The sequence below is a fragment of the Lissotriton vulgaris genome, chromosome 1_1 (genome assembly GCF_964263255.1).
Source record: "Lissotriton vulgaris chromosome 1_1, aLisVul1.2, whole genome shotgun sequence".
Lineage (NCBI taxonomy): Eukaryota > Metazoa > Chordata > Amphibia > Caudata > Salamandridae > Lissotriton > Lissotriton vulgaris.
Window position 1 is genome coordinate 201696925 of NC_141685.1, and position 23907 is coordinate 201720831.

At 51.5% G+C, this 23907-nt stretch overlaps 1 protein-coding gene across 1 annotated transcript in view; it reads right to left on the reverse strand.

Annotated features, from left to right (window-relative positions):
• Positions 1-23907, reverse strand: part of LOC147740871 (NACHT, LRR and PYD domains-containing protein 3-like) — a 237581-nt gene that overhangs the window by 181740 nt on the left and 31934 nt on the right. Inside the window, exon 4 of the mRNA XM_086952174.1 lies at positions 7684-9421. Coding sequence (XP_086808300.1) covers positions 7684-9421 — 1738 coding nt within the window. The remainder of the gene's footprint in view (positions 1-7683; positions 9422-23907) is intronic.

A 23907-nucleotide genomic window follows, 5' to 3' on the forward strand; every position in this document is an offset into this window, starting at 1 on the left:
CTAACTCCCATGCACGCGCCGCATCCAATGCCTTCTCATTCCCCATCTTGACAGCCTGCTTCATCCGGAGCACACTTTCGCAGTCAGACCACCGCAGCAATTCATTCTTCCATCTACGCAGTGAGGGTCCCCCCCTGGACTTTCAATGCCACGTTATTTCCCTCTGCGCCAATATCAGACCCAGGTCAATGAATTTGCTCGTCACCTTGGTGTGTTTGGTATGCGGGAACCAGAGCAGCAGGCACGCCGCCATATCGAATTCCACCTCCCTGTCAGTCACTTCGTTCAGGAGTTCCCCTACCTCCGCCCAATAGGTCCCCAAGTGTGAGCACCCCCAAAACAAATGGTCCATGTCCGCTCCCAGAGACGAACACCGTGGGCATCGGGCATCCGGCACCTGGAAGTACCGCTGTAATTTCTCAGGAGTTAAATAAGCCCTATGAAGCACATAGAAATGTACTTGCTGAAAGCGCGCATTTCTCGTGCCCTTCCACGTGCGCCGCAGGATGTGGCCCCATGCCGTATCCGGTATGGGCCTGCCCACGCTCTCCTCCCATTTAGCCTTGAGCCCTTGGAGCGGTTCCAGTCCCTCATTCAGCATCCTATTATGGAGGCACGTCACAGCTTTGAACGTACCTGCTGCCATCACCACATATTGGCACGCCATAGTCGTTGTTGGTTCCATGAGCCCCCCTTTCCAGTGCTTCTGTATGGCAGCCACCACTGCCGCGTGTTGGAGGAACCCCCCATCGGGCAGCCCGAACTGGTCCCGGAGCGCTTCGAACGGCGCCAAAGCCCCGTCTATGTATAAGTCGCCTACTACCTGCAGTCCCGCCTCTTCCCAATCCAGCAACGGGGACCAGTCTCCCCCGTGCGGCAGGGCCGTCAGCATTCCGATCGGGATCTCCGGTGCATAAGGCCGCGACGCCTTCGCTCTCCGAAGGCTCCTCTACCAGCTCAGCCGGAGCGTCCGCTCCTCCATGGTGAGGGCCCGCAACTCGAGCCTCTGTTGCATGATGATATAGGACAGCACGTGGCGTTGAATCCCCCGGTCCCGGTCCTCCTCTGGACCCCGAAACACCCTAGCTACGTTCTGTGTAAGGACCTGCAACTGTGCCGCTAGATAATACAGCTCGAAGTCGGGCACAGCCATGCCCCCTTCTAGCTTGGGGCGAAGTAGCGTGCTCAGGGCCACTCTACGGCGGCCATGCCCCCATAGGAAGCCAATAATCACGGACCTCAGGTCTCTAAAGACCCCCTGGGGAATCCAGACCGGCAGCGTTCGGAAATAATAGAGGAAGCGGGGGAGCGCCACCATTTTCAAAAGTGCAATCCTACCCAAAACCGTCAGCGGGAGGGTCGACCAGAAAGACAATCTGCCCCTCAGTGCCCGGACACAGCGACCAATGTTGCCCTCCAATAAGTCCGCAGTCGCGTGGTAGATGCGAACACCCAGATAGGTGAAGCAAGAGGGCTCCCACACCACGCCCAAGTCGCCGCCAGGGTCTGGCGATCCCGCTCGCAGCGGGAACACACAAGTCTTCGCCCAATTGACCTTAAGGCCCGACAGCCGGCCGAACTCAGACAACAGATCCATCGCTCCGACCAATGCCCGCGAGGCGTCAGCGAGGTACAGGAGCAAGTCATTCGCATATAGCGATATGTAATGCCACTGCCCGCCGCTGGCTATCCGCGCGTACCTGTCACCTGACCTCGCATGGACCGCCAAGGGTTCCATCGCCAGAGCAAACAGTAGTGGGGACAGAGAACAACCCTGTCGTGTGCCCCTGCCCACCGGGTACGCCGCAGACACCAGGCCGCCCAAACGCACTCTCGCCGTCGCCGAGGTATATAAGACCCTCGTCCACCTGCGGAACCCCTCGCCCATGCCAAACCTCTCTAACACTCCATCCAGGAAAGACCATTCCAAACTATCAAAGGCCTTCTCGATGTCTACGGACAGGTCCGCCGGAGCTCCCTCCCCGTCCAAGATGGCGTCCATTATTCCCACTAGGCGGCGGATATTCAGCGCCGTGCTCCTCGTGGGTATAAACCCGGCCTGGTCCCTGTGTACCAGGCCCGTCATATGTGGGGCCAGCCTGGTGGCTAGGATTCGGCTCAGAATCTTATAATCTACCGTCAGCATGGATAGCGGGCGATAAGACCTCACATCCGCGGCATCCCGGCCAGGCTTTAGGAGCGGTACAATCAAGGCCTCCCGCATGGACCCAGGCAATACCCCAGCCTCGAAAGCTTCCGTATACACCACCAGCAGCCTGGGAGCCAAGCTGTCCACATACTGTTGATAAAATTCAATCAGCAGTCCGTCCACCCCGGGCGTTTTGTTGCGGGCCATATGTTTGATGGCCACCCGTATTTCTGTGAGCGTGATCGGGCTACCCAGCTCCTTCGCGTCCTCCTCGTCCAGGACCGGAAGCTGCCTCTCCCCCAGGTATTCCGCAATGTCCTGAACCTCCACTCCCAGCTGACTCTGGTACAATTCCTCATAATACCCCCTAAAACGTTCCAATACCGCTGCCTGGGAGTGCACCATGTCTCCCTGCGCATTACTAATGCTGAGGATCGGGCAGCCCCTAAGTTCCGGGTTAGCTAGTCTGGCCAAGAGGGTACCCACCTTGTCCATTTCTGCATGTGCCCTGATGATATACTGCCTGTAGTCATAGCACCTCAAACGTTCCGTCTCGGTGGCAACCACTTCCTTCGCTTCCAATAACTGGGTCTGTAAATCTGGCCTAGCCGGCCTGCGGCGCTCCAAGTCCCTCAAAGTTTCTTCCGCTTTCATGAGTTCGTTCAACACAGTCGTGCGAGCATTCGAGAACCTACCCAAACACACCCCTCTCACCACCACTTTCATTGCATCCCATTCAGTGGACCTACTCGTGGCCGTGCCCTCATTCACTCCGAAATAGCTATCAATGCCTTGCCGAACCGCGTCGCTGAACACAGAATCCTCAAGTGTCTCCGGCCGAAGCCGCCATGTTGGTATCACTGAGCGCTCTCTCTGCCACTGAATGTGTACCAATAGGGGGTTATGATCAGAGATAGTCCTAGCCAGGTACTCCGCATGGGAAATCAATGGGGCTAGGGATCCACCGCAGAGCACCGAATCAATCCTGACATGCAGATCATGGAGAGCAGAATAAAAGGAGTAATCCCTGGTTCCCCTGTGCCGCTCCCTCCAGACATCCAGCAACCCCCATCTATCCTGCCAGTCCTTCCTGTGCGCGGCCAACCTGCGCACCGGGGAGTCCACCAGGGGGGGATGGGACCTATCCAGAGCCACATCCGTGATCAAATTGAAGTCCCCCCCTAACACTATCGGGCCCGCCAGGAAAGAGGCCAAGGACCCCGAGAGGCTATCAAAGTATCGAGCTTGATCAGTGTTCGGTGCATACACACAGCAGAAAACCACATCCCGTCCATATAACCTCCCCTCCACCGCCACAAACCAGCCATCCGGATCCACTACTTGATTCAGCACTTGAAAGGGTATCCCCGCCCTCACCCAGATCAACACCCCCCTGGCATACGCTGAGTAAGTGGTGCCGAACACCTGGCCCCGCCATCTTTTCTGCAAGGCAGCGCACTCTTTGTTAGTGAGATGAGTCTCCTGGAGCATAGCAATCTGAACCCCCCTGCGTACTAGATATGCATGGACTTTGTGACGTTTCACTATAGTTCGCAGCCCCCGGACATTCCACGTCAGGCATTTCAAATTAGGTAATGTCCCCATTCCAGCTTCGTACAGTCCGATTCAAATAACGATGGTTCATAGCCCCCCCAATGCAGTTGCCCCCCCCGAACATACCCAAAACAGAAAAACTTCCCAAACCCCACTCCCCAGGACAGAGCACACGAACCCAATGTCCGCCCCCATCCAAACCTTGAACCAACGTCTCGCACTCTTACCCTGTGGTCTCCACCACAGTCGGCCTTAAGGGCCCAAGGGGGGTGAGTCACCGCCGACCCCAGCAAGCGGAGCCCGCGCCCCGCGCCTTCATCCCCTCCGAAGCACACAGCTCCCCTGCCCGGCATCCCGCCCTCCATCAACAGGATACCACCCTACCATGAAGTCTCGATCTAGTCCCAATTCAATCTCAGCCGCAGAAGATACCATCCGATGTCTGTGGGGTCACTATCGGCCCCTTCGAGCTTTCCGCCTCTTAGAGTTCCTCTCCCGTCCTGCTGCCTTCCCCTCCCGAGTCCGTTTCTGCCCGTTCACTGTTCTGTTGCGACCCTGTAATGGCCGCCGTCGCTGCGAGCGCATCCCTCTTCTCCGCCGCCATTTGAGCCTCCCGTTTCTCCCGCTGGCGCCTGTTGCGGGATCTGATGCGTTGTGATTGCCTCACCCGGGGCTGCTTGGGTTGGTCTCGCCTACTTTTATGCGATCTGTCCGTCCCCGCTCTATACGACTCCAGCCATTGCCAAACTTCATCCGGAGTCTGAAAAAAGTGCGTAGAGCCATCCATAATGATCCGCAGCTTAGCCGGGTAGAGCAAGGAGTACTGGATGCCTTCCTCCCTGAGCTCCTTCTTCACCGCTAGGAATGATGCCCTGTTCTTCTGGACCGCTTGAGTGTAGTCCGGGAAGATTGTAACCTTACTGTTCTCCACCTCATACGGGCCCGACATCCTGGCCCGCTGGATGAGGAGATCCCGGTCCTTGTAGTGGAGGAGCCGCACCACCATCGGTCGGGGGGGGCGGCCAAGCCCCGGCGGGCGAGCAGGTACCCGGTGGGCTCGCTCCAGAGTGAAAAAAGGAGTAAGCCCCTCCGGCGCTACCACAGTGCAGAACCAGTTCTCCATATAGGCCACCGCATCCTCCCCCTCAATCCGTTCCGGCAGGCCTACGACCCGCACGTTGTTCCGTCTATTGCGGCCTTCGGCATCCTCCGCCCTCCGCTCCAGCGAGTCCAGCCGGGCCAATATGTCCGTGATCCTGTGCTCCGCGGTCACCACCGATGGCTTCAGGTCCAGCAACAGTTGGTCATGGTCCTTGACCCTGTCCGCTAGCTTCGCATGATCCGCGCGTAGCAGCCCCAGGCCCGTGGCCACTTGGGCAATGTCTTGGTGTAATGCTTCCTTAGTTGAGGTGATCGCATCAAGTATGGCATCCAAACGCCGGTTCAGCCGCTGTTCTTGGTCGAGCTCCGGGGAGGGACTCTCGCCCAGCCGAGTTGATGTCGCCGAGTCCCCCTCAGCGCGACTCTCGGCCATCGGCCCTCCGATCGCCGCCATTCCAGGGTGCTGCGTCACAGGTCCAGGAGCCCGTTTTGCGTTGGCGCTCGTAGTTCCGTGCCAGTCTCCGGGCACCGGGCAGTGCAATGTCCCCACCGACGCTCTCAGGAGCAATGACCAGTTAGACGAGCTCCGTTCCGCCGCCCCCCTCGGAAGCCTGAGGGGGGAAGGATGAGTCTTAGGGCGGTGGCCAACGAGGGTCCCCAAGCTCCGGGCAAATCAAGTCAGCGTCCCCTGGTCTCAGGACACAGCACCGCCGATCCTAGTGCCTCGATCAGCTGATTGCAGGATCTCTTGCCAGTCGGCGACAACTTGGCTCAGGGCTGAAGTTCGGGGCCGTCCGACCTCCTCGCCGCCATTTTCTTCGCACCCTCGGCAACACCTCGGCCGCCTCTGCAACACGGTCTTCTCGGGGCCAGCAGTCCCCCAGCGACTCTCCGATTATGCCCAGCTGTCCCCTTACACTTCAGAGGGCAGGAGCGTCGTCTCCGGGTCGCCTAGGGTTCTGAAAACAGGAGAATTAGCGGGATTCCGCGCGGAGCTGCGAGCTCACGCCGCCATCCCGATCGGCGTCCAAGCCACGCCCCCCAAGGAGAATGCATCCTAACAGGAAATTAATGTTTTTAGATCCTGGGGTAAAGCCAGATTATTTCAGTCTCTCAAAATGAAAGACAAGCAGTTCCAAAAACTGGAGTCAGATCTTGGATACAGCGCTCTTTGGCACTCTTTCTTCTAATGAGTGAGATACTCATTTAACCAGATTTACCGAGTGCAAGGACGGAGTCCGGAATGAGTGCAGAAAATTGGATTATTCAGATTTTTCACATCTATAGAGGTCGCTGTGAGTCATGCAGAGACATTTAACCTGCACCATCTTTTCTACAGGTGGCCCATGCCATTCCCTTGCTGCCCCCACACATGATCAGAGGTTTGCATCATCCTGGGTGCAAGGGTTTGTCTTCCTCGACTACTGCCAAAAAGATACTAAGTTATCGAAGGGGTTGCATTGAAACCAGTTACTGACAAAATAAATCTGTGAGAGGCATCTGGACATGTTACATTAAAATAACAAGAAGTTTGTTAAAAGATAGTTGTAGAACAATATCGCAAGCATTTCTGTCACTTTCATTCGATGACATGTTAGTGAACTTGGGACCTGATTTGCAGGTTGGCAGATGGGTAGTCAGTCACAAACGTGAAGGATAGCTCATCCCTCTATTATAAGTGCATTATGATATAGCTGTGACGGATATCTTGTCCACGTACTGAACGTGCATTAGGATACAACCGGGACAGATATCTCGTCCTCTATTTGCAAGAGCATTAGGATATACTCGTGACGGATATAACGTTGCAAGTGCCTTAGGATATAACCGTGACAGATATCTCATCCTCTATTTGCAAGTGCATTAGGATATAACTGTGCTGGATATCTCGTCCCCTTGTTACAAATGCATTAGGATATACCCTTGCCGGATATCTCGTCCCCTTGTTACAAGTGCATTAGGATATAACCGTGCTGGGTATCTCTTCCCCTTGTTACAAGTGCATTAGGATATAACCGTGCTGGATATCTTATTCCCTCGTTACACGTGCATTAGGATATAACCGTGCTGGATATCTCGTCCCCTTGTTACAAGTGTACTAGGATATAACCGTGCCGGATATCTCGTCCCCTTGTTACAAGTGCATTAGGGTATAACCGTGCTGGATATCTCGTCCCCGCGTTAAAAGTGCATTAGGATATAATCGGGCTGATATCTCATCCCCGCGTTACAAGTGCATTAGGATATAACCGTGCTGGATATCTCGTCCCCTTGTTACAAATGCATTAGGATATACCCTTGCCGGATATCTCGTCCCTTTGTTACAAGTGCATTAGGATATAACCGTGCTGGGTATCTCTTCCCCTTGTTACAAGTGCATTAGGATATAACCGTGCTGGATATCTTATTCCCTCGTTACACGTGCATTAGGCTATAACCGTGCTGGATATCTCGTCCCCTTGTTACAAGTGCATTATGATATAACCGTGCTGGATATCTCGTCCCCTTGTTACAAGTGCATTAGGATATAACCGTGCTGGATATCTCGTCCCCTTGTTACAAGTGTATTAGGATATAACCGTGCTGGATATCTCGTCCCCTTGTTACAAGTGTATTAGGATATAACCGTGCTGGATATCTCGTCCCCTTGTTACAAGTGAATTAGGATATAACCGTGCTGGATATCTCGTCCCCTCGTTACAAGTGCATTAGTATATAATCGGGCTGGATATCTCATCCCCTCGTTACAAGTGCATTAGGATATAACCGTGCCGGATATCTCGTTCCCTCATTGCAATTGCATTAATATATATCCATCTGCCAAACTCTAAATCGGGCCCCAAATTATTAGTTTGAAAGATTTAGAACAAGAAACTTACTTGAGAGCGGAGCATTTCATCAGTTCTGGTGCTAGTGCTTGGAGATCTTCCGGTCTCATACTGAAGTTGAAGAAAACAATCCTTTGAACTGTAGGGGAATACTTTAAACAAAACGTGACTGCTCTGACTTCCAAGTCGTGCCACTCTCCGAGGTGTTTGGGAAAAGACAAATCAAATTCATTCACCTGCTCTGTTGCACTTCTCACAAACCCTTCATCTTGGATCTCATACAAACAGTGTAAGACATCCATCAGCTGAATTGAAGCAGAGTCTTCTGGTATTAGTTTGAATTGTTGCCTAACCCACTCCAATAGTACAGGTTTGACCACTGTTGAGATGTTCCACCTGAGCCGTTTCTGCATCTTAGCCAGTGTCTCAACGTTGAGAAGGCCGAACAGAAAGCGCACAGTCAGCATTAAGTGACTATGCGCCCGTCTCGAATAACTCTTCAATATATCACTAACCTCTTGCTGTAGATTCTCTTCCTGTTCCGTGGTTATTTCACTCCCCTCCAGTACAAAAAACAATGCTGCAAAAAATTCCTGCACGCTGAGATGGATGAAGCTGTACATGCTGTAGTTTTCATCATCTTTCTGGAAAACGCTGCTATTCAGGAAGAGGGATTGAACAGCTGGTACATCTAAGCCTAGCTTATTAACATGTTCATCCTCAAACAGTATGTTTTGCTGATAGATTCCCTCCTTGGCCAAGGCACATAACCTTTTTAGGTTAATTTTAATAATGCGATGTGCAGATTCATTGCTGTGGAATTGTATTAAGTTGGAGAGAAAGAGTAAGTAGACTGAAGTTGTTGTTCTTAAGGAAAACAGAGAATTGTCCTTCGTCACCAGCTGCTGCTTGATGGTGTTGCAGACAAGCCAGCATATGATGGGCACAAAACACATGGTGAAGAGATTTTGATTTGCTTTCACAATATCAAATGCTAGTGCACCTTCTGTTTCATTACCAAAAAACTTAGTAATATATTCTTTACGGTCATCTTCAGAAAAGCCAAGAATCTCTGCAAAGCGCTCATCTTCCACATAGCCATCCAGGCACTGTGTGAGGGTGTTCACAGCCACTGATCTTGTGGTAATTAAAATATGTGACTCTTGAAGATACTTTTTTCTTATTAAACTGATCAGCGGTTTGTACTCTACAAACTTTTTGTCTGGGTCATCTAAATCAGAGAATCCACGGATTTTAAGTTCATCGAAGCCGTCAATGACAAAAAGTACTTGGTTGGGCTTAGCTTCTATCTCGCTCATGGGTACGAGTTGCATCCCTCCACAGCTGCACAAAATGAGATCCTCTATGGTCTGCTGTCTTTTGAGCTGGTCATGTTCCCTGCAGTTGATATAAAAAGCATACTCAAATCTATCACTGAATAGTTCTCCCGATGCCCAGTCCACCATTATCTTGCGGGCTGTCATTGTCTTTCCGATCCCAGCCACTCCCAAGAGCACCACAGTGCTGGGTATGCACCCGTACTCGTCTGGGTCAAATAAAGCTTTAATGCTGGAGAATGAATGTTCGGCTCTTTCACGCATGAGCATGAGATGTCTCTCTCCACATGCAATTATTTCATGCCTTTTCTCTTCCTCTACTCTGTAGTTCTTTAAAATGATCAACCTTGTGTACCTTTGACTTAATAGGACTTGTTCTCCAATCCGGCTGTTAAAATCTTTCATTAGTCGGAATTTCTTTTTAACGTATTCCTTATATGACATCGCCTGACCTATTTACATGTAGACACAAAATATAATTTTTCAAAATTAGGTGGAAACAAAAGCAACCATATACAGCAATTCAAGTGCCTTATTTGATATAGCAAACATACATATTAAAGAAGCAAAATAATTGATAAATGTTTTCTAATAGTCATAACACAGGATCTGGACATCTGGCCATAAGGAAGCACAGAATTAAGAAGTGAATATATTTTGTCACAACATGGCCTACTTGGTCTATAGGAAGCCAAAGGAGAGTTCTCATGTCCAGAACAAGGTCAATAAGCAGGACTGTCTGAACACACACCTACTCTGGACACTGAAGGACAGTTACAACAAAGATAACAGGTATTCAATGGTGCATATAATAGTGTAGAGAATAAGCATAGGAAAAACATTTCAGAATGATTTTGCTCATATTGTATAAGTCTTCCAGTTCCATTCGAATAAAAACATAACACAACGTATATTTGTAAAGCGCATGTATCACCCAAGGGTCTCAAGGCACTGAATAACAGATGTATATTGTTACCCAACCCAATAGTACTCATTTTATCGACCTCAGATAGATGAGAGGCTGAGTGGACCTGCTAGGATTAGAACCTGTGACCATGTGGTCGAACACAGGCCCCTACAGTGGATGCATTAGTCCACTAAGCTACCCAACCTGGCTACATCTGAAGATGACAAAGTTTGCACTGGCACCCAAGAGCGAGATGATGATTTGGCTACCGAGTAAGAACTAGAAGAAGAAACCAAAGGTTCGCATCCAGGTTCTGGTGCAGAATTCACTACTTTTTCCCCATCATCGCAGGAGAGGAGAGGAAATGCCAGACATAGGTCACTTAAGAAATCAAACACTTGGCTGAGGAAGACCAAGCAGCTACAGCTTTGGGACATCTAGCATGTGCAACACCAGAACTGCAAGCCCGATGGAGATTTTTTTTTCTTCAGCCACACACTGGAATGTTGGCGCATGTTACCAAAATCTTACAGAATACTTAATTCTATTTGGGAAATATATAAGCTGTAAAGAGTGGAACAATTACATCCATTGAGATATAGAGGATGTACATCTAAACGCTGTCACCAGTGCTTTAAATGGAAAAAAATAAGTGCAGATACTCACAAAATTGAGATGTGGAGTAGAGGGCGGGGCTAGGGGGCGGAGCTATGGGCAGCGCAAAGGGATTTTAGAAACATGTACATTTGTTGTTGCCACATTACTAAACCTTGCTCTCACGTGCTGTGCTACAGCATCACTATCGCCACCTTCCTTCTCAGCATGGTTGCAAACAAGTGCTGCTATACCAGCATTAAGCCTCTTCGATTTCCCGAGAGTCACAAGATATGCCTGTTAGCAGGCCTGGCTCACACCTGTGCAGTTCTATTGACTCCACAGGGCCACAGTGGACATTATGTCAGTAATCACAGTGTGTCAGGCCCCTCCCAAACATCCTGCCAGCTCTGAATGAATGATTTCTGAAAGCCGCTCAATTAGTACATTGTAAGGAGAGATTAGCACTCAATCAGAGTGTCTCACAAAAACGGATCCACTCATTCTCAGCTATGTTGCGCTTTTGTGTAAATGCCAATTTTTACTGAGCTTTGCTTACATCCCCACGAGTACCGGTACTCTCTTTGGACAAAGAGAAGCTCTGGTACTCAAGAGCCAAAAATTTACTGCCACTTCTACTCCGTACCGGTGAGTCCCGGCCCATTTAAAGCACTAGCTGTCACCAATGTATGCTGAACGAGCATGGAGACACGCTACTCTGAACTTCATATGTGCTCAAGCCTTCTGCTACAGAGGTGGTCATGGGTACTTGCAGAGTGTGGGCACAATTTGGTATGAGGCATTGCTGTTGAGAAGCTTGAACTTCACGACACACACAAGCAAAGATAAGACAAACTACATGTCTCTGGGTGCAAGGGGACTCTCACGAGCCTTGCAATGATGATGGCCACCTTCGATCCATAGAGCACACTTTTCTTGTTTCCCAGAGACTTTCTTGGTAGGTTAATATGATGCTTAGTGGCTATAGCTGAAGAAATTTGTATATTGAGAATCGTTCAGATCACAAGCTTGATTTACAATTCACTGAAGGTCGTTATCAATACAGGAATGTGTATTACACTGGTGGTTATTTTGTTCACACATTACAAAGGTTTACTCTCTCTCTCAGCTCTTGAAAGTCGTATAGTTTTTACCAATCAGAGATAGCGAGAGGGTTATGTAGAGATTGTCAATATATATATTGTGCGCTAGTCTACTCACAATGGCCGCAACTCATGTAGAGACCATATCAGATGTAAAAGTCTTTGTGCCCCCTGAATATCATATTATCTTGGAAATCTTCAATAACCAGCAAACAGTGGCACTGCCAAATGATTAAGAAAACAAACAAAAAAAATATTTGAAACATATCTTGCCAATGGGTTTATATCAGTAAGCAGCTGCTTTCCCTTTGTTATTTGTACCACAAAAAGAGAGATCAAAGGATACGTATTGATTACAGAGCATTAAATAGGATAACTGCCAAGAACTGTTAAACCTGACCTCCTTGGTGTGGTCTTTCCACAAACCTTTTGCCTTCTGAGTTCTTTTTTTCCCTTAGCATTAGAACTTTGTGCACTTTACTACTGCTAATCAGTGCTACTGTACGTGTGTGCTCTCCCTAAAACACGGAACAATAGGCTTACACTTGTTTGGCACATTTAATGGACTAATATGTCCCTTTTATGTGGTATTGCATGTAGGCAGGGCCAGTAAATTAAATGCTACTAGTGGACCTGAGGCACTCAAATAAGTATGTCAAGTTTGGACTCAAATCAATTGTCATTTAAAATCCTCCTTAATGGTAAAGTCGAATTTTAATGTAAGTCACAATTCTAACCACTTGGTTCCTTCAACCACTGTCCTGGATTACACGTCTTTGAATGGCCTAGCTGTTGGGCTTTGTATATTCTTCCCAGACAGAGAAACAAAAGGGGACTAGGTGTTGGCAAAATGGCTTGGGACAGAGCTTATCCCTGACCCACTTATACTTCAAAGTGGTGCCCCCAGCACACACTTAACGGACCCTGGCACCAACTGTTTATCATCCCAGACTTCATGGAACCTTGACAAGAGAAGGGAAGAACTTTCCAGAACCAGATGTGGGGGTAGCATAGGGTATCCCCCCATTTCAAAGGCTGGCACTAGGTATAAATATTGCATCCTCAGAAAACTGTTTCAGCACACTCCTGGACCTAGGGACAATACATAAGGACTGACTTGTTCCCAGAGTACTGCTTTGCTGATTGAGGAATGCCTAGTTCCCCAGAACACTGCCTTGCAGCTGCCAGATGACTGTTCTGCTGCTTGAGTCCTGCTCTGCTGTTTGAGAAGGAAGGCTAGACCTGCTCCTCCTTTCATTCAAGGCTAGCCTTTTGACTCCAAGGGTGAGTTGGCTGACCTCTGTTCTGAGCTACAGGGACACAACAAGCGACATATGCCTCTCTGCAACTGCTCAGACAACCTGCTGCAACTGGATCTGCCTTGATTTGCAACTGGACCTGCCTGAGCCCTGCCGAACTACAGTGACTCTCTGATCCCCAAGAGGTGCCTCCACAGGTCTTCGACCCTTGGCTGGCATCAGAGTGCACTCCGCTGCAAGAAAACATGCAATACCGGAGTTTTAAGCTCTTCGCGACCATGTACATGCCGATTTGCATTGTGACCCTGCTGCCTGCAACAACAGGCAAAGTGAGATCTACATTTCGCACTACAGCAACGGTAGCCATAGTGACTGCCAACATCATGCTCTAGCAACAACCTTCCTCGATGCACGACCGGATCTTCACGCTACAGCGATGACGATTTGCAGCACCAGGCCCCCACTTTGCGCTACAGTAACGACCATCCGCAACACTCTCCCTGCTCCTCACAGTCTCCTCCACCTTGAATTAGACTCATTGCAGAGGACTTTGAGAAGGTAACTGTTTTCAGTGGGACTTATCTAGACCATGTATCGGCCCGCGCTCCACCACGGTCAACCTGAACTTGAGACTTTCCCCCAGTCTAGCCTGGTCAGATAGCTGTGAGCGGTGCTTTGTGCTTTTAGGCTAAAATCTTTCAACTGAATATCTCCAGTTCTACTGATTGGATTTTTGTCATTTTGATAACATTTTATTTAGGAAAATTACTCTGTATCAAAATCTGCTAAGCAAAGTACAATCCAGTGGGATATGGTCCTCTTATGCAGGGCCTTGCCTTTTTTTTTTTTGTAAAATTTTTATTTTGTAGTATGCAAGGTGAAACGGAAAGGGGGGAAGGGTATAGAGCAAGAGGAGCAAAGGAGAAGGAAAAGAAGAACAGGCGACAGGCCGCCACAAACCCCACACAGGGGGAGCAATGATTGGGGAGAGGAAATGTCCGCAAAGCGAGGCCAGCTAAACTCCAAAGTCCACACCATGACGCCAGGGGCCGGGCAAGCAACAGAGGCGCGGGTAGGAGGCCTACCCATCATAGCGTCCACATTATGCCAGGCGTACCAACAGTAGAGGTAGTGTCCCTGGAGAGGGGGAGCAGCTCCAGCCCCAAGCAAGATGTAGTGTTCATCCCAAGAGTAAAGTAAGTCGCAAAGAAGAAGACAAAAAAAAGGAAGAACGTCCCCAACTACCCTCCCACCCTCATCCCACCCCAACATTCACCTCCCCCCAGTGGTGGCGACACCAAACACACAATCCATCACAGTCACTCTCACAATCAGATCTGGAAAAGATGAAGGGATCGCAGTGCTGACGGACACACTGCCGAAGGAAGGCCCCGGGACAGAAATCGTACAAGTGGCCCCCAGTTGTGCATAAAGTTCTTAAAGTTACCCAGAAAAATGTCAGAGAGACGTTCCATGCTTAACAAGCGCCACAAGCGGGCGTGCCACAAGGAGACAGCAGGGGCAGACGGGGCCTTCCATGCGGCTGCCAAGGTCATCTTAGCCGCACCCAAACACAACCACATGATACGCTTATCCGCCCTAGTTTGATGCTCGAGCAGAGGGTCCCTAAGGCCTAATAGGACAAAAGCCATGGAGTCTGGGATTGGGTAACCCAAGATATCCCTCATGTGCGAGAGAATCTCGGCCCAAAATGGCTTGATGGAGGGGCAGTCCCACCAGATATGGCTAAAATCCCCCAACATTCCACAGCCCCTCCAGCACCTATCTGAAGCTGTCGGAAATATGCGGTGTAATTTAGACGGATACAGGTACCAATCAAAGATGAGTTTCATATGGGCCTCCCTGAGATCAGTGGAGTGGTTATGTGCCGACACGTCCCGCCACAGGCCCCGCCATTCACAAGCTGAGATGTCCCTTCCCAACGTAGTTTCCCAATGGTCCTGGTACCGCGGTCTCGGAGATATAGTAGTGTCCAATAGCAACTTATATAGGAAAGAGATCGCTCCCTTCATGGTGGAGGTGCGAAGAAGGAAAGATTCGAAAGTCGTCAAGGGCCTGGTGGCGGCATCCACCACTGAGGGCGACGTCGCCCAGTGGAGGAGCTGAAGATGTCTAAATCGCTCCGTTGGCAGCACCCCGTAATCCCTCATACAGTTGTGGAAAGTGAGGGGCTCAGTACCATGAAATAGATGGGTGAGGGCTCTACAGCCGCCCTCCCTCCAAGCCTCAAAAGGACCCTCCGTCAAGGCCGGGGGGAAGGCCGGGTTAAAATGAATCGGGGTGAACGGGGACGGGAATGTGGTCCAGCGGTCATCGCTACTCACCACGTCCCACACCTTCAATACCGTGCTCGTGGGGGTGCTAATGTATGCGTTCCTGGGCCGGTCTATCTTAGGCTTCCATGCCAGATCCCATATGGAGCGGCCCGCCACGCTCCGATCCATATGGAGCCAATGCTTTTCCGAGCGTTGTTGGGACCACTCCACCAGAACTCTCAGTTGGGCAGCTTTGTAGTACAATTGCATGTCCGGGAAACCCACCCCCCCATCTAAGCGTGGGCGCCGAAGAACCGCAAATGGAAGCCGGGCCCGGCCACCCTGCCACACATATTTCAGCATCACGGTCTTCAATCGGCGGAAATAGTCCAGCCCTATCGGAATCGGCAAAGCCTGAAAGAGGTACAAGAGTTTGGGAAGAAGAACCATTTTGAGGGCGTGAATCCTGCCAAGCCAGGAGATGAATTTGGGCTTCCACCGTTCCAGTTCAGCCCGTATTAAAGACAATACCGGTGGAAAATTAGCCTGAAACAGGGCACCCACGGTGGAAGTCAGTCGCACCCCCAAATAAAGCAGGGACGTGGACGCCCAAGCAAGCGTAGTGAGCATCCGGGTCTGTTGCACATCTCCTGGGGACAGGGTCAGATTCAAGATATAGGACTTATCAAAGTTAACCTTAAAGCCCGCCACTGCCTCGTAGGCAGAGAGAACTGAGAGGACATGGGGTAGTGACTGAGCTGGGTCGCGTATGGACAGGAGGACGTCGTCGGCAAAGAGCGAGATCTTATGTTGTTCACCTGTAAAGGGAAGCCCCAAGATCCGCTCATTTTCCCGTACCGCCAATGCCAAAGGTTCGATGCTGAGGGCGAAAAGGAGGGGCGAGAGGGGACATCCCTGGCGCGTCCCCCTGGAATGGCTAAAACTCTCGGATCTGTGGCCGTTGACCAGAACCCGGGAGGTAGGACCTCGATAATTGGCCTCGATCATGCGAACGAAACCGGGCGAGAATCCGAAGGCCTCCAGCGTCCGGTGCAGGAACCCCCAATCCACGCGATCGAAGGCCTTCTCCGCATCCAGCCCTATCAGCACCGCAGGTATGCGGAATCGTTCTGCCTTTTCAATGAGATGTACCACGCGGCGCAGATTGTCATGAGTCTGCCGACCTTTGATGAAACCAGATTGGTCAGGATGGATCAAGGTCGGCATGAGGTCCTGCAGTCTGCCCGCCAAGATGGCGGAATACAGTTTAGCGTCCAGGTTGAGAAGCGCTATCGGGCGGTAAGACGTACAGGAGGTAGGGTCCTTCCCCGGTTTGGGGATTACGGTGATCAGCGCTTCGGCCATGGAGTCCGTAGTCCTACCGTCAGTTGCCATAGCATTGAAGAGGGAGACCAAGTAGTCACAAATCTCCGAGGCGAACGTCTTATAGAAGAGGGCCGTGTAGCCGTCAGGCCCAGGTGCCTTATGCAGCTTCAGGGCCTTGATAGCGTCCAGGACTTCCTCCCGAGTGATGGGGGAGGACAACAGATTGTTCCATTCATTGGAGACCTTCGGGAGAGGGAGCCCTTCCAGGAATCTGGACTGAGCCTCCGGGTCGAGAGCGTCACTCGAGTAGAGTGCTGCGTAGAAGCGGCCAAAGATGGCCGCCTTGTCCGCATCTTTGTGCTGAACCAAGCCCGTGCGATCACGCACCCCTCCAATGTATTCCCGCTCGCGTTTGTCACGAAGTTGCCGGGCAAGATGGCGCCCAATCTTGTTGCCCTGGGAGTAAGAGGTACGCCGTAGGCGCAGAAGAGTGAACTCCGCCCTGTTATTATAATGGGCCCTCAGCTTCCCGCGCACCGCCGTTAGGGGCCGTAAAGTCACCCTGGAGGGGTTCGCTTTGTGGGCCTGTTCCAGAGTGGCAAGTTCCGATTCAAGAGCCTCCCTCTCCTCGCGTCTCAGTTTGTTCAGGCGCGCATTGAGAGCGAGGCAAGTGCCCCGTAAGGAGGCCTTGCACGCATCCCAGGTGTTGTACACCGAGGTGTCCGAAGGGGGATTGAGAAGAAAGAAATCGCCGATTGCCTTACGTAAGGCCTTACAGGACAGGTCATCCCTCGCCAGGGCTGCTGGGAAATACCATTTGCGCCAACCGTCCCCCCCGGGGGCCCAGTGTAGTCCCAGAACCACCAGGCTATGGTCGGATAAAGAAAGTGGAAAGATATTGGATAGTTGTATATCACCCCGGAGAGCTTGGCCCACCAAGACATAATCAATGCGAGAGTACGAGCGGTGAACGTTAGAGAAAAAAGTGTAGTCTCTAGCCTGTGCATGGACAAAGCGCCAACCATCCACCAATCCCATATCACCCAACTGACGCTTAGTTTCCTCCGAAAAGACTCCAGTGTCCGCCCTTCGTGTTCCAGAAGCGTCCAGATCTCTATCCCATACCATATTAAAGTCACCCAGCAGGATCAAGTGTCCCTCCACGAAATTCCCCACCTTATCAAGCAAGCCTTGCAAAAAGCCATTCTGACCCGCATTTGGGGCATACATTACAACAAAGGTACAGAGGCGGCCATGCAACCCCCCCTTCACCATCAGCCAGCGACCCTCCTTATCAACATTCATTCCCAGGGGCTGAAAATGCAGGGAAGCCCGGAAGAGAAGGGCCACCCCCCTATGCTTCGTGGCCGCAGACGCCCTGTAGATAAGAGGGAACTGTCTGTGGCGGAGCCGCAGTTCATCCTTCCTAGCCAGGTGGGTCTCCTGAAGGGCAACCACGTCTAAGTGGTGGTCCACAATATACTTCCATAACTTCTGCCTCTTCTGCGGGGAGTTGAGGCCCTTCACATTCCATGTACCTATGCTAATAGTCATAACGGGAAACTAGAAAGCCACGCCATGCATACGTCCGAACAACCACACAGCCCAATCAGAACCTCGCGGTCAAAGGCCCAAAGAGGCACCAGGGCCCAAGGACCCCCCAAACAGAGCATTTCAGGAAGCGTAGGAGTAAACAGGATTGTAATCACACGCACCATACCGCTAACACACCAAGTCGCCACCACCACCCCCCCAAGCCCCAACCCCAACCCAAACTGTACTGCCCCTACAAGCGCTTGCCAAGCACCAACTGGCCCACCCCCCCCAAACAGCCCAAAAACCAAAAAAACAGAGCACAAGGCCCGCAACCTGAAATTCACAGTCAGCAGTTCCAATGGGCCACAGGTCACACGGTCCGCATCAGACTGGTATCGGGGTGGGGGCATCGGATCAGGGGCCCCCAGGGCCAAGGCCCGGGGTGTCTTCTCCAAAAGTACCATAGTACCCCAGGGCCGTCGAAGTAGAGGCGCTCCGGCGCCCAACCATGAAGGAAATCAGGGGTCAAGCCGCTCCAGAGGATTGCTGAGAATCTGCAAGAGTGGCCGAGGCCACCGACGCCACCGCCGCTCCTCTCTCCTGCAGGCGAATGGTGTGGTCCGGTCGCAGCCGCTCCGGGGAGGCCCCAACTCTGTGCCATGACGAGGAGCGATGACGGCGCCTCGAAGGCGAGGATCGTGCTGCCTGCGAGGGTGGCTCTTCCTCCAATCCCAACAGCTCCCTCGCGGACTTCAAGGAGCGGATTTGCACCAACCGGTTCTGCCACCGAAAGATGATTCGGAAAGGGTGACCCCAAGAGTAAGAGATGCCCTGTTCCCTCAGATAGGCAGTCACCGGCCGGAACTCCCTCCGTTTCTGAAGGGTAGACGCCGCCAAGTCCTGGAACAACTGTGGCCGATGATCTCGGAAGGTCAAGGAGGAGAGGGCCCTAGCATTCCGGAGGATGCGTTCCTTGATCTGAAAGTCATGAACACAAGCCAGGATATCTGGAGGAGGGCCCCCTCGCCTGGGCAGGCCCACTCGATGCACCCTGTCCAGTTTAATCTCTAGAACGTCCTCCTCATCAAGCACCTGGAGGAAGAGGGCCTGCACGTAGCCCCTCAAATCACCAGCCTCACCGTCCCAGGGGACCGCTCTGATTCGGATGTTGTTTCTCCTGGAGCGGTTCTCCAGGTCCTCGGCGTAGGCTTGCAAATTCAAGTTCTGGTCTGTAAGGCGAAGAACATCTTGCTGTAGCTGGTGGACGTCATTCGCCATACTTAGGTCATGGTCTTCCAACACGGCCACTCGCTCACCAATGCCGTCCACGTCCCTCCGGACTTCACGGAGGTCCGAAGCTAGTTGGGCTCGCAGTTCGGAGATGTCCTCCTTGATCGAGGCAAAGAGCTCCGACATGAAGGCCTTAGTGGCCGGCGCCTCCTCATCCGATTGTCTCGCCGAGCCACTCGCCCCTGGGGAGTTGGGTGGTTGCGATGCCTTGGAGGTCCCCTCCTTCACCGTCCTTCCTTTGCGAGGCACGGTCGACATGGCGACGGGGTAGCGGCACAAGGCCGTCCGTGCTGCAGGGAAGAGCACCTGCGCACAGCAATGGACGCTCGAGAAAGGTTCCCCAGCCGAGGAGCCAGGGAGTGGCAGCAAAGCCGACGGACCTGGCTCGCAGAGCCAGGCCGTAGTCAGTCACTCGGCACAGTGCACAACTGAGCCCTCCGCCTCCCGATCGCTCGTGCGACAGTCAAGTTGCACCAAGTAGCCGGCCGTTGAGCCTCCCAGCCGACCAAAGCAAGTGGTGAACCTCCAAACCAACGCCCCGTTGCAGCGAAGGGGGCCTGAAGGCTGAGAAGGCAGAGGACGTCCGCTGTTCCGTGAAGCCCCGCCCAGCCGCCGCCGATCCACTGCGCTCCAAGGCGGGCTCGTCTGTACGCAAGGTCGGTGCTCAGTAGGCCCGTTGCTGTAGAGCTCGTAGTGGCGCCGCACGACCAGCCCGGAGGGCGCCGATAGCACCAGACCACTCCGCCCAGCACCACCGACTGCTGTTGTCGTTTGGGAGCGGATCGAGGCCCCGTAGGCGATGCTGTACAATGCTCAGCAGGTCGGGCGCCGGAGCGACTCAAAAGCACGTCTTACTCCGACGCCATCTTGGCCACGCCCCCCAGGGCCTTGCCTTTTTTTGGCTCCAGCGAACCCCACAAGGAGCCGATTGTGCACATGATGTTCTTTGTGATACAGACAGAATGTAAAAGCTCAGTGCTCCTTTGAGGTCCAAGCAATGGAGTAATTCCTCCACCTTAGAGGGGTGAGACAGAGCATACAAAGCCGGCAGAGTAATTGTTCAATCAACACAAAACAAGTCACAACTTTTGGCAAGTAGAATGCTCGCATCCACAGAACCTGTTTATCTGGAAAGAAAGTGGTGGAGTAGTGGAGAAGTGTGGCTCAATGGTTAGAGCTGCAGACCCTGATGCAGAGGTCTGGCCCGGGATCAGGGTTCAATTCCCCGCCTCGGCGGGTCTTGGGTCTTGGGCTCAAAAATTCCACGGACCTGATAATTCTCGCCTCGGTGCCAATTCCAATCATGGAGTCCAACTCTGGGCAATAGCTTGCTTAATCTCAACAACGGCCCCCACAACGCTAAGGATGCCTGGCCTCCATCTTGGGGGTGCCCAGACGTGGACACCTCACAGGGAAAGCCAGGATGGGTTCCACAGCGGTATTCGTACAAGTGCCTTGAGACCCTTGCAGGTGAGTAGTGCGCTATACAAATATCAATTTACATTTTATGGTGAATTAATACAGAGAGCCGCAGCTCACTCCACATGAAGCACTGATGTTATAACGACAAGGAACACTGTCTTGAGGGTAAGAAGCTGCAAAGGACAACTGTGAAGCAGCTCAAAGGGATTGCACATCAATAATGTAAGGACCAAGTTAAGATCTCACTGTGGCATGACAAAAGGAGAGGGAGTTAAAAAAGTGGTGTAGGCCTTTCAAACAAATATCACAACTAGCGATTAAAATAACAAGCACTTACATTGCAATAGGTCTCGCAATGACATTGTTTTGAGCTATTGGCATTCAAAATGTTATTGTTTTTTTTCTTCCCTTCGTGAAGCATTAATCAAATAATGACGGTGTAAATGACAATGTCTTTTACCCCCTGGTGATCCCCGCAAAGTCACTTCTAGGCTCTTTGACTGTACTTTAAACCCAGATAGTCCTCAACGAGGACAAGGGGTAGTAGCCGAGGTGGGTGACGTGCCGAGTGCTGGATTCAGGCCCTGTAGACCTGCTTACTCATGTTACACCCTTAAGCAGTGGCTTAGCTGGGGTGGCAGGACCCAACATGCATGCAGAGATAACAGTCCTTCTAGCTGTGGACCGGTTTGGGAGGAAAATGCAGCCATAATTGGGGTGCATTGGGACCTTTGCCGCATCGAGGTCTGGTGCACTTATGCCATGAATTTAAGCAGCCTGCATACATTAACAGAACTTGGAGAGTTTTAAAATATCTGGATGCTTTTTATGGTGTACATTTCCAGGATAAACAGGTGTCACCATTCAAGCATGCCGTTGAAAAAGTAATGACATATATGGCATGCCAGCTTGATTCCATTGCTCTCCAGGGCCTACTCTTCTCAAGCTGCACCCTACCAAAGCGAAATAATGACAACACTAATTTTATTATAAAGATTTGCATGACAACATGCTTTAGGGGGTGAATTGAAAGAAAAATGTCTTCACGTTATAAACAAAGGAGAGGAACTCAGGATCTATGAACCAAGATGTGAAAAAAAAAATACTGGCGCACAGGAGCCTGGCTTTCAGAACCAGACTGGTGCCTGGGATATTCTGAAGATGAGGATTCTGGGGTTTAGAGTACACATCCAAGTACACATCCAAACATCGTTTCACAAAATGACAGAATGAAACCGCAAAAGTTGCCAGAGCTCACAACCTGCGGCTGGGAGCAGTTGGTCTCCTGGGAAGGAAGCACTACAGCGCCGGTGATTTGGACCCACAAAAAGGCTTTGAATGATCATTGAAAGAGAAGTTTGGCCACCTGCAGTTCAGGTCCTGCAAGTCTTCCGGCCGACATTTTAGCCAATCAGCATGTTCGATTTACACCTCACTTTCCCAGAGAACTCCATGAATGAAAGTTGATCAGCGAAGCTTTGTTTTAATAAAACACAAAACTATCAGATCTTGAAAGGACAGACTAGAGGTTAATAAAATGTACACCGAAACCTGGCTTCGTGCAGTCTTTCTTCTGTAATCCGTGCAAGTGTCTTCACTCCTCAGAACACATTATGTGTCAGTCAGTCAGTCAAAATACTTTATTTCGATAATTCAATATCATAAAAAGACGATGATACATAATATACATTAAAAAAAACATTATGTGGAAAAATGAACCCGTTAAAACCATGAGCGCTCTCCACCCGCTGCGAGCGTGGTGGGCACAGATGGAGGGTCGTTCACACCCCAGCGTGCTTAAGCAGCGTGATACCAGGACAGCAAATAGGAATATCTGTCCCCAGCTTATGATGATACTGTACCGCGTTAAGGTAAAGGTCAACGGTGATAACTCGGTCATAATATGTTAAAGAAATGAACACCGTTAAATCCTTGAATGAATATGTCTGAGCCGAAGACCTCCATGGACCAGCTAAAAGGGCATGGCTGCCCCGGAAACATAATTCCCCTCATATAATGCACTGGCAAAAAAAGGAAACGTAAATTACTGCGTGATACGTAGGTGCTTATGAAATCCGTTTTCATTCTTGGTAGATTGATGCGCCTCGCGACTTTCATGGTAAAAAACGTATGACAAAGTCTTCGTCGAGATCATATTTTAATGCATTTTTTTTCATAAATGCCTGGTACGTTTTAAATGCAAAATCCAAGAGAAATGTGGGGTAACCTTTTCTAAAGAACTCGGAGCTGTGTGATATAATTAAATGTGAAAATGGCTGTCGCTGTCAGTATAAGGCTCAGGGCTTTAAGTGGGCTGGGTCTCCAGGGGTCTGAGCCCCAGCAGTTTTTAGGTTTTGACTAGCAAATGCATGCGTACGAAGTACGCATGCGCTAGGAAAAATCTTATGATCTGTGTGTGGAGTCGGGTAACAGCCCCCTCCTCCCATTGGCTAGCTCCATAAATGGAGGCTAACCATTGGGAGTTGGCTCTGTCCGTCAATCCCGGACGTTCCCGAAATTTTTTGGCTTTTGGCTACGTCAGCCGAAAGCCGGTTCTCGGGAACGCCCCCGAATCTGGTCCGGCATTGAAGGCACCCGGAAGAAGTCCAGGTGAGGGCTTGCTTTTTTTTTTGCTTTTTACCGCTGCCTCGGCTCCCGTTCCCGCCCCCCTACCGCTGCCTCGGCTCCCGTTCCCGCCCCCCTACCGCTGCCTCGCTCTCCGTGTCTCCCCGGCCCCGTTCCCGCCCCCCTACCGCTGCCTCGGCTCCCAGTTCCGGCACCCCTACAGGAGCCCTCCAGCACTGCACGCACGGTTGAAAGCGGGTCTGGAGTGAACAAACCCTTGCGATCGGGAGCGGGGGCCAACAGGACCGGTGTGAGGACCTCCAGGGGGGCAACCATGGCTGGCTGCGCGCCCACCCCCCCAGGGACTCGCACAGCGCCTGGAACAGGACACCTCGCTTCTCAGCTCGGCGCGGAAACACAGCGTGGGATGGGACTTCCAGACAGACGCACAGACAGGAAACAACAGGCGCCCATCACCTCACACCGGCTCTGGAAATAGGTCACTGCTGGAGGGAGGGGGGCCAGGGGGGCCGGGAGGGGGCGGCACGGGGCTGCCATGGAGGGAGGTGGGGCCGGCCGGTAGAGTGTGACCCGGGGGGGCTCGGGTCGGGCCTTTCTCTGGGGCAACCACATTCCATCCCACCCACTGGGCCTTGCCAG